Source organism: Trachemys scripta, chromosome 2, assembly GCF_013100865.1.
Source record: "Trachemys scripta elegans isolate TJP31775 chromosome 2, CAS_Tse_1.0, whole genome shotgun sequence".
In the NCBI taxonomy this organism is placed as follows: Eukaryota; Metazoa; Chordata; order Testudines; family Emydidae; genus Trachemys; species Trachemys scripta.
The window spans coordinates 112,924,045-112,940,868 of NC_048299.1; the positions used below are offsets into that span (position 1 = coordinate 112,924,045).

Below are 16,824 nucleotides of genomic sequence, written 5' to 3' on the forward strand. Positions count from 1 at the left end.
GTGCACTCTGGGGAGAAAAGGGACTTCACTGTTCTACTGCCCGGGGGACACATGATGTCCCAGAGGATTGGAAGGATGCAGGGCCTAACCTATGGAGATGGATCAGCATGCAGAAGGGAGCAAGCTTCACGGCAATAAAGGAGTGTAGTAGCAGGCACGCCTTGAGACTCCCCAATATGCCTCATGGCATGGATGGCTCCTTACCACTCAGGGCAGAGTTGCACCCTACGGGCTTGATCAGTATAAAGGTCTGTAGAGGCTGTAGCACCTGGTGCGTTGCAGCAGACTTACCGCACGTCTACTAGAAAGACCTGTGGGGTGTTGCCGCTTCCGGGGAGCCCCCCAGGTAAGCCCCGCCCAGAGCCCGCCTCACCCCATCCTGTGCCCCCTCCCACACCCAAACTCTGCTGCTGGGGGGTTGGGGGGGAAGAGCCAGGTAGGGAGCCTGCCGCCTCCACCAACTCCCCCCCCCAGCACCAGTGGGGGTCCTGGGCCGTGTGCTGCTGCTTGTGCCACCCCAGCAACCACGGGGCCTCAGGCAGTTCCCCCCCCCCCAATCAAGCACGCAAAGAGGGCTGGCAGAAAAGAAAGGTTCAATATTACAAATAAATATTGGTTACATTAAGCAAATATGCGGTTTATTTTTGAGAGAAAACAACTCTACATTTCCTAATTTTCTGTGTTTTGTGGAAACTGGTAAATTCTAAGACAGTTTTTGTTTAAAAATGAAATTAGAAAAATGTTACAACTTTTTTTTTTAATCGAGCCCAATTCTGCTGCTTTTCTTTACGTGGAATAATATTAACTCTGTTAGTCTACTTGTGAAAATCACTAGGATTATTCACGGAGTAAATTACTACTCAGTGTGAGGAAAGGCACCACAAGATATTAAGGAAGTGTACAAAAAAGCGAGTGAGAAAGAGAAGAGGTTTTAGTGGGAGAAATATAATGCATACATCTTCTCCATCTTCACTATAAAATCATTATCATCACCACAATAGAGCAGTATCAACTCTTAGAACTTAAAGCTTCTGCTTATCAGATTGTCCTGTTCTTATTATACATGTTCTGTCATCTACATGCAATATGGAATTTTAGCAGCTTTTCCTCACAGCCAGGGCATGTCGAAAACCATCCAAGACTGTTCAGTTCACACTTCAGAGAGGCATGCCAGGATTGCTGTCTAGTAGGGGCCATCAGTCAGACATTGTCAGCAGCAGCTGTGTTTCCTTAGAAAAGTTTTGCAATTTCAGCTGTGGTTCACAGCAGTAAAATCAAGTAAAGTTTTTTTTTTTTTAAAGTGTTAGTGCATTGCTCTGCAACTAAGTCCAGCAGAAAGGAAGCTCCGGAAGTGATTTAAAAAGAGATCACATCTGTTTGCACACTGCTTGCACTCACCACTTCCGCTATGATCTGGTAACTGTCATCTAGGGTGGGTGGGTGTGGTTGGTTTGTTTGACTTCTTCCTTTAAACTAAAATGTACTTCTTACGAGTGCCAGCTCAGCCAAATGTTTCCTATTTGGGGTTTTGTTTGTTTGTTGTTTGTTTGTTTTACAAAAAGTTTATTCAAATGTAAAGTAAAATGGTGGCATTTAATATAAAATTACATTGCTCAATACAAAATCAATTCAGGCGGATTAACTAGAAATGCGGTGGTGAGTTCTCTATATCAGTGTTTCCCAAATTTGGGATGCCACTTGTGTAAGGAAAGCCCCTGGTAGGCCGGGCTGGTTTGTTTACCTGCCGCATCCGCAAGTCCGGCCGATCGTGGCTCCCACTGGCTGCAGTTCGCTGCTCCAGGCCAATGGGAGCTGCTGGAAGCGGCGCGGGCCGAGGGATGTACTGGCCACCGCTTCCAGCAGCTCCCATTGGCCTGGAGCAGCGAACCGCGGACAGTGAGAGCCGCGATCGGCCGGACCTGTGGATGCAGCAGGTAAACAAACCGGCCCGGCCCACCAGGGGCTTTCCCTACACAAGTGGCGTCCCAAGTTTGGGAAATACTGCTCTAGATCATCAAACTTGGGGAAATAGATTCTGTGACAGTTACTGGCTAACTGCCCTTCTGACCCTCTGGTCTCTTTGCGCGAACCCCTTTTCAGATCTCTAGCCATCACCTGGTTTAAAGTGGAATTGTGCAATTCTCCTATTCTCAGGCTGGTCTCTGGCTTTAGTCTTCTGTGAATGATTCTGTGCTTATCTCAGCAGGTCTGAATTTATGTCCAGCATCTGCAAGCCTGTTCCCTCTGAGAGCTATGACAGTGGTACCCAGTGACCGGACAGCCTTTTTAAAGTAAAGTGTCATATATTAACACACAAGCATTTAAGAGAAAAACAGATCTTAAAAGAACAATATTGCCAACCTTACAAGATCAAAAATCGTAAGTCAGACCCTCTCAAGAGATCCAAACTCATGAATCATGCCCTCAAATCATGAGATTAGCCCCCAGAATAGTCTTTTTCAAATCAAATCATGGTTTTTATTCTGTCTTTTGACTTTTTAAGTCCCCTTTATTCCCCTCCCAATGTGTGTGGGATAATTTCAGGTAGAAAAGTCAACCTTTAATGCACACAACAATTCACACCTCTCCAGGCGGCTCAGATGGAAACTCCACTTGCCCTCTCCTCACCCTTAAGATAGAGGAACTGCCATTCATCTCCTGTTTTGAATAAGGGAAAATTCATGAGTTGGCAACCTATCACCATATTTTTATGAAACAGGTAAAAATCACCCCAAAATTGCTAAAGTGATGGTAAAATTGTGAAAAATAAAGCAGACTGTACTTACAGCTAGTTTACCAGGTATCTAATTATTATCCATATGGGGCTCCTCATAGGGCTAAGCTTCCTATAAATCCCATAAGACCTCTGGGGTCTGGCTGGCATAGATACTTCCATTAACTCAACCCACTTCTCTCTCCCAGCCTCAGAGGAAGAGTTCTTTTAAAAGCTGTTTAGTCCTTTTGATCACCTCCCCTTTCTCCAAGACAATCACTTTTTAACTGTGTATAGCCCGGTGAGCTGTTAGTTCTCAGCCTTGGCCCAAGGCTTGCAACTTGTTGGAGACAGGATGCAAGGTCCTTGGAGCTGATAGCTTTGCTCAGTCTTTCAGGTGTGAGCTGGGATGTCCTTATCTGGGCAATAGTTTTCTTCCTGGGGACAATTCTCCTTCAATTCAAGCATTATAGGTAAGGCTACATTTTAGTCACAGGTATTTTTAGTAAAAGTCACAGACAGGTCACGGGCAGTAAAGAAAAATTCACAGCCCATGACATGTCCATGACTTTTACTAAAGATACTGGTGACTAAAACTGGGGGGGGAGGCTGCCTGGGCCCCCGCAGGTGCTGGGGTGGCACAGGCGGCAGCACATGGCCCAAGACCCCCACTGGTGCTGGGGGGGGGGCAGAGTTGGTGGAGGCAGCAGGCTCCCTACCTGGTTCCCCCTCCTTTCTCCCCCCCCCCGCAAGCAGCAGAGTTTGGTTATGGGAGGGGGCATGGAATGGGGTGAGGTGGGGTCTGGGCGGGGCTTACCTGGGGGCTTCCCGGAAGTGGCAACGTATGCGGCTCTTTTACAGTTAAAGTGTGACTTGCAGAGCCCCCCGCATCCCCCATTCTCCGCCTACCAGATTTGGGGGGCGGAGCTAGGGGCTTCTGCCAGAGACAAATATTGCCTGCTGAGAGTTGGGGGGCACAATTTAAAGGCCCCCCCAACAGCTTGAGTCACGCCCCCCCTCAGGCACATGCCCCCTGTTACCATCAGCGGTCCCTCCCTGCAGCTCCCAGGTGTTAGCTCTGCACAGAGAGGCAGCGGCAAACAGCTGGGAGCTGCAGGAAGGGGCCGCTGCATTAGCTCCAAGGGGGAGAGGCAGCAACAAAAGCAGCGGCTCTCCCTGCAGCTCCCAGCTATTGATGCCCAGCTGCAGTGCAGGGAGGGGGCCAGGCAGCACCATGTGACCAAGCGGCGCCAGCAAACTATGGCAAAAATCAGCGGGGGAGGAGGGAGACACGTGATCCCATATGCCTCCCTATGTGCCACCTCTGTGCCCAGCAGGGAGGGGGCCTTCAGCCCTGCTGAGCGCACCTGTCGGGGCTCGGGGCTTCAGCAGGAGCAGGGCTGAAGCCCTGAGTCCCAGCAGGTGCCTCCCAGGGGGCTGAAGCCCCAAGATCCTCCTCCCCCCTCAGCTGAATCCCCAAGCCCCGGCAGGCAAGCCCTGATTCTTGAATTTCTGAAGATTGTTGTATGCGTCTTAGAGGGTCAGTGAGTTTGGCTGCTCCCAGTAGGAATTAGATGAAGGCATTCATACAGAAACTTCTAAGCACCCAGTATACAGTAACTACCTCACTGAACAGGTCACATAGAGGGTTCATAAAATTCTTACCTAGCAGAATTCTTAAAATATGACATAACAATGACATGTTTGTCATTGGTTCCTCATATCTTGCGTACTCTCTATTCTGTTCCTGGTAAGCTCTTTCTTCATATGAAGTCTGAATGTATCTATTAGACCTAGAATAAAGACTGTGGGCTTAATTCACCCGTTTTATGCTGTGTAATGCTATGCATTCACACTGACCTATAGCTGGAGTAACATAGGGTTCATTCAGATTCTGCAGCTGAAGAAAAGGTTGCAGTTGGAGCCACTTAATCAGGAAGAATTATTTTTTGGCATGCACTCGATTTAACGGAGATGTTGATACCAAAACATCACATTCCAAAAAAGCTCATAGCATCAATAAGATCTTGGTTTGGGCATCATTGACTGAGTGATCGATTTATTTTAGACACGTTACTCCTGAATGAAGCACAGAAGCATCTATGATTTTTCTTCAGTGTGCAGGTGTAACTTCTGTTAGCATTAATGGGAATCACACTTGCACATCTAGGTGCACAGAGACCACCCCACCCCGCCTACGCAGCTGCAAAACAGGTCTTGTTCCAATGGCTTTTCTTGGGCCAAAACTCAAGAGAAGGCAGAGGGGGAGGGAGAAGAGCCCATAATTATGCTTGAAACAATTGCTTCAGAAAGTGTCTGAGTGAAATGCAGTTTACTTTTACCACCAGTTTATGTGACAAATGTAAACTAACACCTGCTGGAGAGCACCAGGATGGCAAGCAGTCGTGTGCAGGTCACTACACAATGCATTCAGTTCATAGATCTGTATCACAGACAGCAATTCACTTGCTCTTTTATCTTCAGGGCGAAGCATTGACTTAACCCTCTTGCCAACTAAGGCTGGGAGGTTAGTGAAGTCGTAATTCTATGGGAGCATGTAAGTGGAGGGGGTGAGTGTGTTGCATCCCGAGAACTGAAGCCACACACGTATGGAGCTAGGGTTACCATATTTCCACAAGCAAAAAAGAGGACACTGGGGGGGGGGGGCAGGGAGGAGCCCCCCTCTAGCCCCGCTCCCTNAAGTCGTAATTCTATGGGAGCATGTAAGTGGAGGGGGTGAGTGTGTTGCATCCCGAGAACTGAAGCCACACACGTATGGAGCTAGGGTTACCATATTTCCACAAGCAAAAAAGAGGACACTGGGGGGGGGGGGGCAGGGAGGAGCCCCACTCTAGCCCCGCTCCTGCCCCACCCCCATCCACTCCCTCCCACTTCCCACCCCCTGATTGCCCCCCTTAGAAACCCCAACCCCCCCACTCCTTGTCCCCTGACTGCCCCCTCCTGGGACCCCTGCCACTAACTGTCCCCTAGGACACCACCGCTTATCTAAGCCGCCCTGCTTCTTGTCCCCTGATTGCCCCCTCCTGAGAACGCCCTACGACCCTACCTGTCCCCTGACTGCCCCGACCCTTATCCACACCCCCACCCCATATTCACACCCCTGCCCCCAGACAGACCCCCGGGGACTCCCATGCCCTATCCAACTGCTCCCTGCCCCCGACAGGACCCCCAGAACTCCTGACCCATCCAACCCCCTCTGCTACCTGCCTGCCTCGACCCCTCTCCACACCCCTGTCCCCTGACAGCCCCCCCAGAATCCCAGACCCATCTAACCCCCCCTGCTCCCTGTCCCTGACTGTCCCAACCCCTCTCCACACCCTTGCCCCCCTGACAGCTCCCCCCCAAACTCCCGACCCATCCAACCCCGCCTCCCTGTCCCCTGACCAGGGCCGGCTTTAAAGAGCCCAGGAATCGGGCTGCGCTCCGGCCGGGGTTGCGGGGCTTGGGGCCGGGCTCGGGAGGTGCTCGGCCGGCGCTGTTGGGGCCCGAGCTGGGCCGGGGGTGCTGGGGCCCGAGCTGGGCTGGAGCCGCTGGGGCCGCCGGGCGCCGCTCGGCCAGGGCTGCGCCTTCCTGGAGCTCTCCTCCTCGCACCCCCTCCCCCCCCGCCCCAGCTTACCTGCTGCTGCCTCCCGCTTGCCCCTGCTTCTTTTCAGACTTCCCGCGAAGATCTGATTCGCGGGAAGCAGGGGAGGGGGAGGAGCAGGAGGGGTGGAGCGTTCAGGGCTCGGGAGGAGGGGGAAGACAGCTGCGGGCCGGACAGCATGGTAAGGCTGCAGGGGATGGGGGGAGCTGGGAAGGGGCTTTGGGTGCCCAGTGGCGCTTGGCCGCCGCTTTTCTATCTATAAATAGCCGACCGGGGGGAAATCCCAGACATTTTTAGATTTTTAAAAATCCCCCCCGGACGGCTATTTATAGACCGAAAAGCCGGACATGTCCGGGGAAATCCGGACATATGGTAGCCCTAATGGAGCACATGAACAGTGGAGTTTAGTTTGAGACATCGGTAGCGGTCGAAGACTAAGACTGCCTGTGAAATAGCAAAACATGAGTCATTGCTGTTCTGCAGTCAGAGAATTAACTAGGGCCCAACATTGTGCATGTTTGTAGGCCTAACAGCTTTGGCAGCATCAACTGACTTATTACTCTACTTCCTGGAATGTTAAGCAGAGACAACATAGTTGATGGGGGTGGGAGACAAATCTAGGCTTGTTATAAGCAATCTCTGCAAACTATGGTTGTGGGTTTTTTTTTTAAATAGACTTCAGAGAGAGTGCTTTGCATCTGCAAATTGTGTTTGGAGCCCCTGCTTTCAGTATTTTCTGTTCTGCCTTACTTATTACAGATGAATTGACTGGGAAACCAGATACACGAAACCATAAATTAGAGCAGGGTTATTTATTTGATAATCTTTTCCTTGTATACAGAGCAATAGTCATCTGTGGTGCTGCATAAATTATCATAATTATGTTTAAAAAAACCTTTCTTCTTTGAGAGATGTCCCTGTGGGTACTCTACTCCAGGTGTTGGTGACTCCCTGCACTTTCGCTCGGAGATTTTTACAGCAGTACTTGTACCGGTCAAGCACGCGCAGAGCCTGCCCCCCCACACACACTCCCCGAGAGTACTTAATAGTATGCGTGCGTGACCGGACTCCTCAGTTCCTTCTCTACCGTCCCCGGCCTGAGACAGAGCTCAGCAGATTCGTTAGAGAATTTCTTCTCTCCCTTGTTCAACTTTTTTCCCTTTTAATTTAGCTTACCAGTATTAGTTAGGTACCCTTTTCCCTTCCCTTCTCTTCTCTTAAAAAAACAAAACCAAAAAAACTTATCTAACTTGCCTTTACTCTGCCACCATTTACCCCTCCCCGGAGTGGACATTCCTCTGGATTTCAGAGTTCTCAACACTTGCTTGCGTGGGCGTGCTTGGAGATCTTGAAACTGGAGATAGCACTCCTTTGGTCCAGTGAATCCGTCCAGCCAAGGCAACAAGCTGCACAACCCTCTGAAGATTGTTTTAACCAAATGTCAGTAACCCTGGTTCTTGTTCGATGAGAAGATCACTCTGCCTCTTCTCGGACCACCCCTTAGAGTCTCTTTGCTGTGCCCCTTCCTATACAAGTGCTTTCCCAAACCAGGCTGGTGGTTACTCGCACACTGCCTTCACCTCAGGCCCACCTCAGTCAGCTCCAGGAACATCAACAGTCTCTTCCCTGGCTCCAGTGAAGCCACCAACCACCTCTGAGGCTCTCTGTTTGGTCAAAGCCGCAGCAGGCTCTCAGTAGTAGCTTCTGGCTTCCTGGCAGCAGGTTAGCAGCAGCTCCTAGTATGGACAGAGATCCACAAAAGCAATCTCAGGTCCTCTCCCAAAAATGGAGCCCACAACACGCTCCCCCTGCACTCCCTGGGAGAGGATGACTCTCTCCCTTCCCCAAGGCATTATGGGAGTTGCAATCTCCAAGGTGGGATTGCAGCGTTCAGGATCTTCCCAGTTAAGTTCAGAGGTGTGGAGAGGCAGCTCAAAACTCAGTTAGTACCTGTGGAAGTCACCCAAAATACAGCTAGACTCCCTACGACTTGAGTTTGCAAGTCCCCCAGGACACTCTCAATTTATTGATCCTGCAAGTTCTCGATTGGTTCCTGAGGGGTGCAAAGCACCCTCAACTCCCATTCTGAATTCCATCAGTTAACAACTGTCAAGAAGTAATGGTGAATTTGCTGGATTAGCCCCTCATGGCAGAGAAGCAAAATGAAATGGCTGTTGGCCTCCTCAAAGTTGCAGACACAAAAGAACCTGACAGTAAACAGACGAGCAAATAAACTTTCCGTCCTCAACAGCTTATCCCCTCCTCCCCCAAAACAAAGAAAGAAAATAGAGCCAAATTCATCACTTACAAAAACTCAAAGCCAGCCTTTGAGGCAGGCAAGTTGGATGCCAACTTTTTTCTCAGCTGATCTGCTTGTATGTGTGTATGGATGCCAAAAACATTTTCCGCCTGGGTGGAAAACACCTAGGCCAGCCTTGTTCCATGCACTCCCATAGAGTTTAGTGGAACTACATGGCATATAAGTCAATGATCAGTTAGCCCCATTAAACACAATCTGTTTCATATAAAACCTCTGAGCTCCAACAAACTGCAAGCCTTGTTCTGCCAAGGCTGGGAATAAACAGATCACAGGGCTATAAACATTAACAAAGCACTATGCAGTGTTACTAACAAATGATAAAACTCTTAACTCAAGACAGAGCTTGCCTGGGTCATTTTTTTTGTTCTAAGGATTTGTGTAGTATAATCAAAGTTTCTTAATTTTATTGCGGGACAAAAATGGATTAAAATAGCAGAAGGTGGTAAACTGTAAAAACAGCTATTGAAATGTGGTTCTGGTCAGATAGCTCCTGGGGTGGAGGTGAACAACACAGCTCAGGTGTGTCAGCAAGGGTAGCTTAAAGCTCACATTGTTACCTCCCTGATCCTGGTGCTGGCTTTATGCAAGGTTTGTCCCTGTGAACTGAAGGCTACTCTAACAAATGGCCCCGGGGATTTTAACTGCAGCCAAAGATTGATGTATCACAGGGGTGTCTTGCCATGTCCGCTTTTCCCTAATCTACTTGCAGTAGAGAAAGGGAATGGTGCAGGACTCTCTACATCAGCTCTGTTCCACCAGAGGATTACCCTCGCACTGACATGATCTTCCCTGGTTCACTTACACTCGTTTAGAGCGAGACTATTCTTTCCATGTGACCCCAAGCACCTGCACAGCACTGGAGAATCTGGTCTAGTATCTTTAATAACTCATTCAAAAAATTTAGAAGAGCAGCTGTAGTAATTGACTGTATCAGAAGGTTAACAAGAAAATTGGACCACATAGATGTTCTCCAAATGGTGCAGGAGCTGTATAGAATTAAAACGCTGGGGTCGGGGAATGACTGAAAAACAGCCAGCATTGAAAAACACACACACAACACAAACTGTACAGCACAGGCACAGTATCGGTAAGTTCAATGTGTGGGGGAGGGGAGGGGGAGAGGGCTGTTACACTTATCCCTGATCAAAAGAATACGGCAGGGGAATCCTGCTTTGAATTTTGTTGTAGAGTCTCAAGTATCTCCTTCTTTCCTTCAACTGCCTTTTCTTTGGTGGTGGATGGAGGAACCTTCTTGACTCTCTGTGACTTTTTCCTGACTGACTTCTGGAGTGGACTTGCTGTGATGCTTCCCAGGGTACCCAGGATTGTGAGGTACCTTGCTGCCACCTGCCCTTAGCATGAGGAAGTCTTGTCTATGCCTGGTGTGGATGAGCTCCATGACTCCACCAGCCTCTGGCAACACAAGCACTGCCTTCCAGGCCTCCATAGGCTTCACTCTCTCTGTGTGGGTTAGCAATAGGCACACACCAATCCCCAAGTTCTCTGTGCATACCTTTGCAGTGCCCAGCCCCTATTCCACTGAACACTCACAGAACTATCAGGTTGGCTACTCCCAAAGGAATAGTACACAGCAGCTTACTAGTTTCACCTCAGGATCACCACTCCACTTAACACACATAATTTAGATACATTTATAGTGAAAGCAAGTTTGTCATCAAAGAACGGAGATTCAAATGATAGTAAGAAAGAATACTGGAAACAACTGGTTACATGTAAAACAAAACGATAATATGCTTGCTGCAGCCTATAACACACAAGATGAATAGCCCTGCCTCATACAAGTTAGCTTCCCCTAAATCCTTTCCCCAGCCTTTTCAACCAGAATGGCTGAGACCCTTTTTCATAAGATCAAGCCAGCTGGCAGCTTGTCCTCACAGATTGAAGGATACCTGATGTACCTCCATACCCCCAGTTTTGCCCCCCAAAGTTCATTGTCTTTACTCATAAACAGGATAACCCCTGCTGGTTTTGTTTTTTCCCTGCAGCACTCGCAGTCTGATTGAAAGACTTCCTTTGTAAGATTCACAATGATCATCTCCCACCTTCTGTCTGGAGAAGTCTGTCTCAGTGCACACTACCTCTAAGTGACCAGCCTTTAACTACAAGGCCTTATTAATATAATTTTCAGTATATATTAATACATTCTGCCCATATATTTCACAATGATTTGATGACCACTGTGACACAGGCTTTCAGCAAAGATTTTATCTGACCTGCTTTGGTGAACCCCTGCGCCCTCTGCCAGTGGACATCAAGAGGTTCTTGGGTCACATCTGCCATCCAGAGAGGGCCCAATAATTTGAACTGCAAGCCTTTTCATATTCTTCTCTAGCTGAAGTTCATTGAGACAGAGGAAACTGCCTCAAAGATTTCCGGGAAATTAAGTCTTCCCAGTGAATCCATTACCTTAAAGCTGCTGGTAACTGCTTTATATTGGGACCAAATATTATCATTGCTTTTGATTTATTGCTTTCCTGTTTTTTCATGTTGTCCAATTTTGAGAGGTTATATATTTGCCAGGCTTGGATTACTACTGGGGTTTTTGGTGGGGTTGGGGAAGGGGTATCTCTGCTTTATTTTGTGGATAAATTTGCCAGGTGTAATAATAATCATACTGCCCTCTGCTATTTGGACCACAGGGAATAAATAAGACTAGAAATCACCCAGAAATGTGGAAATGGGGGTGGTGGGAGCAGTGCCTTTGTGGCATCCTGTCCACAAATCCCCGAGCAGAAAACCCTCTGTAAAAGACCAGCACTTCATCCTTAACTTATCGTGATCTGTGTAAATAATACAGACAGTGGATAATTTTACTGTACATGCCATCAGCCAACAGGATGAGTTAATCTTTCTGAAACCTCACTTTGGTGCTCATCCTTTTGGGTAGGTTTGTGGTTTTTAATTTTAATTCTCTCTGAAAGTACATCATCCTGTTTAGGGTGTGGCCTTTCATGTCTCTTTCCGCTGCTGTTGCTCATAAAGGGCCTAGGGTTTTCTTCTGTTATAGAAAGCATCCATCAGCACTCTGTTTCTCGTTTCTTGCTCTAGTTCCTTTTATAATGGAATGCTATATCTGAGTATGATGGTAATTGGGGAGTGGGGCGGGAAGGCCACTTGTAACTAAGAACTTCTCCTGAGTCAAGAAGTAGCTTAAAATTGTTACTCATTCCATGTTTATATGACTCCATTTAAGCATCAACAGTTCTTGCTGATCTATTAACAGAAGAATCTTGTGGGCAGGGAGATGTGAGTTGCAGTTTGCTGAGTTCACTCTGTCTGTTGCAAATCCACAGCATCATTTCTTTTGTCTTGCAGGAAAGGAAGTAGCTGAAAGATGGTACGCTGAAATAAAAAATTACAGCTTTCAAAATCCGGGGTTTTCTTCTGGGACAGGTGAGCTCAGGCTGGGCACTGTTCCTTCAAAGATGCAGCTCTTACTTTAAAAAGTTGTTAAATCTACTTTATCACTATTTTTAAAAAATCAGCTTTTTAAAAAAAATTAAGGTGTTTGTGTGTGTGTGTGTGTGTGTGTGTGTGTGTGTAAAAGACCAATGTTAGAATTGCTCTCAGGAAAATGACAGTAACTGGAAAGATAAAAGGAAACTGTGACTCTGAGGGGAATGAGAAAGTAAACAAAATTTGTATTAGAAACAAAGTAGATATATTTTTAAAAAATTCGCAGTCTTTTCCCTTCAACTGTCAGTATTAAAAGGTGTTGGTTTTGAGGACAAATGCACCTTATTTCCCACAAAATATCAAAATTATAATAATAGAAACTATACAGCTCTTTAATTAAAGATACTGTGCTGATGTCTGCCTTGATTTACTTCTCCTACCATCTAATCCCATTGATGTCAATGAGGTGTTACCTACAGGGCCGGCTCCAGGCACCAGCGAAGGAAGCAGGTGCCTGGGGCGGCCAATGGAAAGGGGCGGCACGTCCGGGGCTTCGGCTGCAATTCGGCGGCGGGTCCCTTCGTCCCTCTCGAAGGACCCACCGCCGAATTGCCACCGAAGAATGAAGCGGCGCAGTAGAGCTGCCGCCGAAGTGCCGCCAATTGCAACTTTATTTATTTTTTTTGCTTCGCCGCTTGGGGCGGCAAAAAAGCTGGAGCCAGCCCTGGTTACCTAGAGTGTAAATTGGGGCCAAATTTTGGCTCCTTAGTTGCCTATTGGCAATTTAGTATGAGATGAAAATACCATTGTTCTTGGAATTGGCAGGAAAAAATGAGAGAGATTTCAAAAGTGTTTCATAGGAAAGGTTTCAGAGTAAGACAATTGGTATGGGTACTTCCACCTTTTCATGTTCTCTGTATGTATAAATACCTTCTGTCTGTGTTCCATTCTATGCATCTGAAGAAGTGGGCTGTAGCCCACAAAAGCTTATGCTGAAATAAATTTGTTAGTCTCTAAGGTGCCACAAGTACTCCTGTTCTTTTTTCATAGGAAAGTTTCATTTATCTGTAACTGTGCATAGAGGGAACAGCTGGTGGAGTAGGTTTTGAGAGACCGCTACTCCATAACTGTCATAAGGGACTAGAAAAAAGCCTGGGAAGTTAATGTTTCACTAATTCTATTAACTTATGCTGTGCACCATAGAAACATAATCGGAGGGATCAGAACGTTGAAGCAGATGGGAACAATCAGTGGTAGGATGGTTACTTTGTCAGCCATACTGCTGGGAGTGACAGGGCTGGGATCATTGTTGCGCATGGTATGGTGTGTACCCAGGGCCTTGGATCTGGGGCTTTTATACTTGATGTTCATCCAGGCCTGGTTGTTTTCACATAACTTTTCCTATGTATTTTGGTTTTGGAACAGAGTAAGGAGCTCATGAGTGCAGTGGAGAACCATGTTGGCTGTCTTTCTAAAGACAAACTATTAGATCAGCTGCATTTTCTTTTTCACCCCCTAGGTGTGTTATCCTGTCAGAGAAAGAAACTAACTTAGTTTGGTGTGACTTGTTTTTGCTCAATCACTAGAAATAATTTTTCAGATTTGTTGTCCAAAGTTAATGTGTTTATTTGACCTTTTTCCTCTTAGGTCACTTTACAGCAATGGTTTGGAAGAACACAAAGAAGATGGGAGTTGGAAAAGCCACAGCAAGTGATGGCTCCACATTTGTGGTGGCCAGATACGATCCACCTGGAAATGTAGTAAATCCAGGTTTCTATGAAGAAAATGTTCTTCCTCCAAAGAAATAATAAAAAGACAGGTTTTTTTTTGGTTAATGAAAAGTGTACTTGTGGACTGAAGACATCTTTAAAATTAAATAAAATCAAATGATAGTCCATGCTTGATACTACCATTCACCTGTCACTACGAAGCAACAACTATGCTACTTGAATGAGTCTGTACAGTAGATCTATACAGCTTCTGAGATATGTTCTTGTTCTGAACTAATTCCTTTGAAAAGTACTCAAGCATGGGTATATGCAAACTCCAAGATTTTGATTTTGCCAAACATGTAAAGGGCAAGAATTTATGTGGCTTTTTAATAGTTTGTGTGAACTGTGTGTGGCTTTTTTTTTAAAGCAAACAAGTTTGTAACTTTGTAACTTTTTAACTAAAAATATCACCTTGTAATTATCTATCACTGTATTCCAGTTTTCCAGTATTTTTTAATGAGACGCCATCTGTACGTTACTGTTTTAAGATCCAATCCTGCAGTCTGAGACACGCAACACTCCCTTAGACTTCAATAGGAAGTTACATACGAGTAAGGGCGGTGGGACCAGATCCACCCTCTTCTATGAAGAGAAAAATCTTGTTGAATGCTATCCAAAACACAGCAGGTGAAACCATACAAACCAATCCGCTCTGTAATTAATGTCTGGTACATTGTCAAAGATTTCAGAGTAGCAGCCGTGTTAGTCTGTATCCGCCAAAAGAACAGGAGTACTTGTGGCACCTTAGAGACTAACAAATTTATTAGAGCATAAGCTTTCGTGGGCTACAGCCCACTTCTTCGGATGCATAGAATGGAACATATATTGAGGAGAGATATATACACACATACAGAGAGCTTGAACAGGTGGGAGTTGTCTTACCAACTCTGAGAGGCCAACTGGTAGATTTTAAGTATTAGTAGCTAAAATAGTTTTTGAATGGACTATATTTCCAATTCAAATAATCTCTTAGATTTTACAGTACTTATGTTGCCTTATTATAATGTACATCAAATTGGAGATAGATATTAAGTGCACATGTCCTGTTTATTTCATTACAGAAAAACAAAATATCCCCCTTTCTTTAGCTTCTTGCACTCTCTCTCTGACTCACTAAATGTTGCCACAAGTTGCGGTTTTAGACCTAATCTAAGGAACTGCTAGTTTACTTACCATCAAAATGTGCTAAACTCTCTTTTAGACATCTATTGCCTGACATAGGTCCAGAGATGGTGCAGGTGCTCGTGCTTCCATAAAGAGGGAATAATACTTAGTACCTGGGCCCCAGAAGAAGAACTTCAGTGGAGCATCTTGGATTTTGCATTTTTGTTCAATGAACTAATATTTGCTTCCAAATGAATATTAGGTACATGCCTCATACTAAAAGATCAATAATGTTCCAGAGTCCTATTCTGTTATTCTCTAGCAAAATCGTATGGGGTTGCATTGGGTATAAATGGGGCAAGACTTTGGTCCACCTAGTTTACTTTGAGTTTGGACTAAGCAATAAGAATAATATTTTCCTGTGCAGGATGGATGTGTGAACCAATCCAAGGTTAAATTATCTCTTTAAAAACTGGCTGCAGGTATTTTCCCCCCTGATCAAATATAAAAAGGGGATCAGTCTTATCCCAGCACTGGCCAGATGCTGAAACCCTGACTCCTGTTGGGTATGCCTGTGCTTCATAAGTATTCCTTTTGACTTCAGTGAGATTCTGTAGGTCAGAATCTGGCCCACAGAGAGTACCAGTATGGAAAGGCTTTTTGTTTACACAATTTTGGTATATTGCAATGTTATGGCTTAGTTATATGTCACTGTGGTAGTGTGTTAGATTCCTTTTGCTGTAACCAAAGAATTTAACACAAAAAAAATGAAAATGAAAATAAATATTTTTCTTATGAATTACTTCTAGGTAATTGTAAACTAATTTGAGTTGCTTACCTCAGTCTATATTAACTAATCCAGACACTTTATTTTCAGGATGAATTATATAGTTTTATAATGCAGTGCACAGGAGTGGTGATTGTTTTGATCCAGTAAAGAAAGGAGTAGGGGGGAAACCCCTAACAAGTTGTAAATGATACAGCAGATCATAAATATTGCATACCTCCTGTATGAGGTCTGAATTAACACTTGCTCCCAGATGGGTGCAAGGTTGCACACATCTTAGAAGCAGGCGTTGTTACAATGTTGTTTTCATCTTTTTATTTGTTTATTTTAATTTCACACATGCTCAGTAGAAGATTCTCACTTTGGCCCTGATCCTGGCAAACTCTTACATAGGGCACTTAAGTGTTTGCAAGTGTGGGGACTTTGTGCCTAAGAACTCAGTCTGAGAAATGCTGGAACCAACAACTCCAGACAGGCTACTACCATCCATGCAACATACTATCCTCTCCAGAGGTGAAAATGGAAGAATTTTAACAAAATGTTAGACAAAATTGATAATTTGCAACACCAACTTTATTACCTTATTTGAATAAATATATGCTTGTTATACTTGCTGACAGCCCTGAGAATGGCTGTATTGTCTCTTGAACAAGGAACTAGACCCGGGAAAACTTGGCCAGATCTGTTCGTGTGAATCATTAGTAAAAGAATTGGCTAGTGAACTTTCTCTGCCTGCTAACAATTTCCTAAGTATCATGGAGAACTAGGGGGATAGGGACAAGGATAAAGGAGAAAATCAAAACCTAGCAACATTCTTTAAAAAATTTAGTGATAAGTAGTTGTTCTCCAAATGGTTCATAAGCTGTTTAGAAATAGTAGTCTGTGGCAGCTTAGATGTGCAAAACAATAAAAATTGAAAAACACATAAAGACATCCAGACACAAACAACTTTACAGCACAGTCACAATAAGCCAGTTCCTGTTTACAAAGCAAGTTCTTAAACATGGCTAGCAGTCAAGAAATGCCAGTTTAGTTCTCAGTGCCCCACACATAAGACATGGAATGTTGGTACACAGAGTGTGCATAATGTGTTCAGTCCACACCCTA

General features: G+C 45.5%; 1 protein-coding gene across 1 annotated transcript in view; it reads left to right on the top strand.

Moving 5' to 3' along the window:
• Window positions 1-15,732, top strand: part of GLIPR2 (GLI pathogenesis related 2) — a 33,086-nt gene extending 17,354 nt beyond the window's left edge. Inside the window, exons 5-6 of the mRNA XM_034759509.1 lie at window positions 11,974-12,051; window positions 13,702-15,732. Coding sequence (XP_034615400.1) covers window positions 11,974-12,051; window positions 13,702-13,862 — 239 coding nt within the window. The 3' untranslated portion in view covers window positions 13,863-15,732. The remainder of the gene's footprint in view (window positions 1-11,973; window positions 12,052-13,701) is intronic.
• Window positions 15,733-16,824: the final 1,092 nt, after the last annotated feature.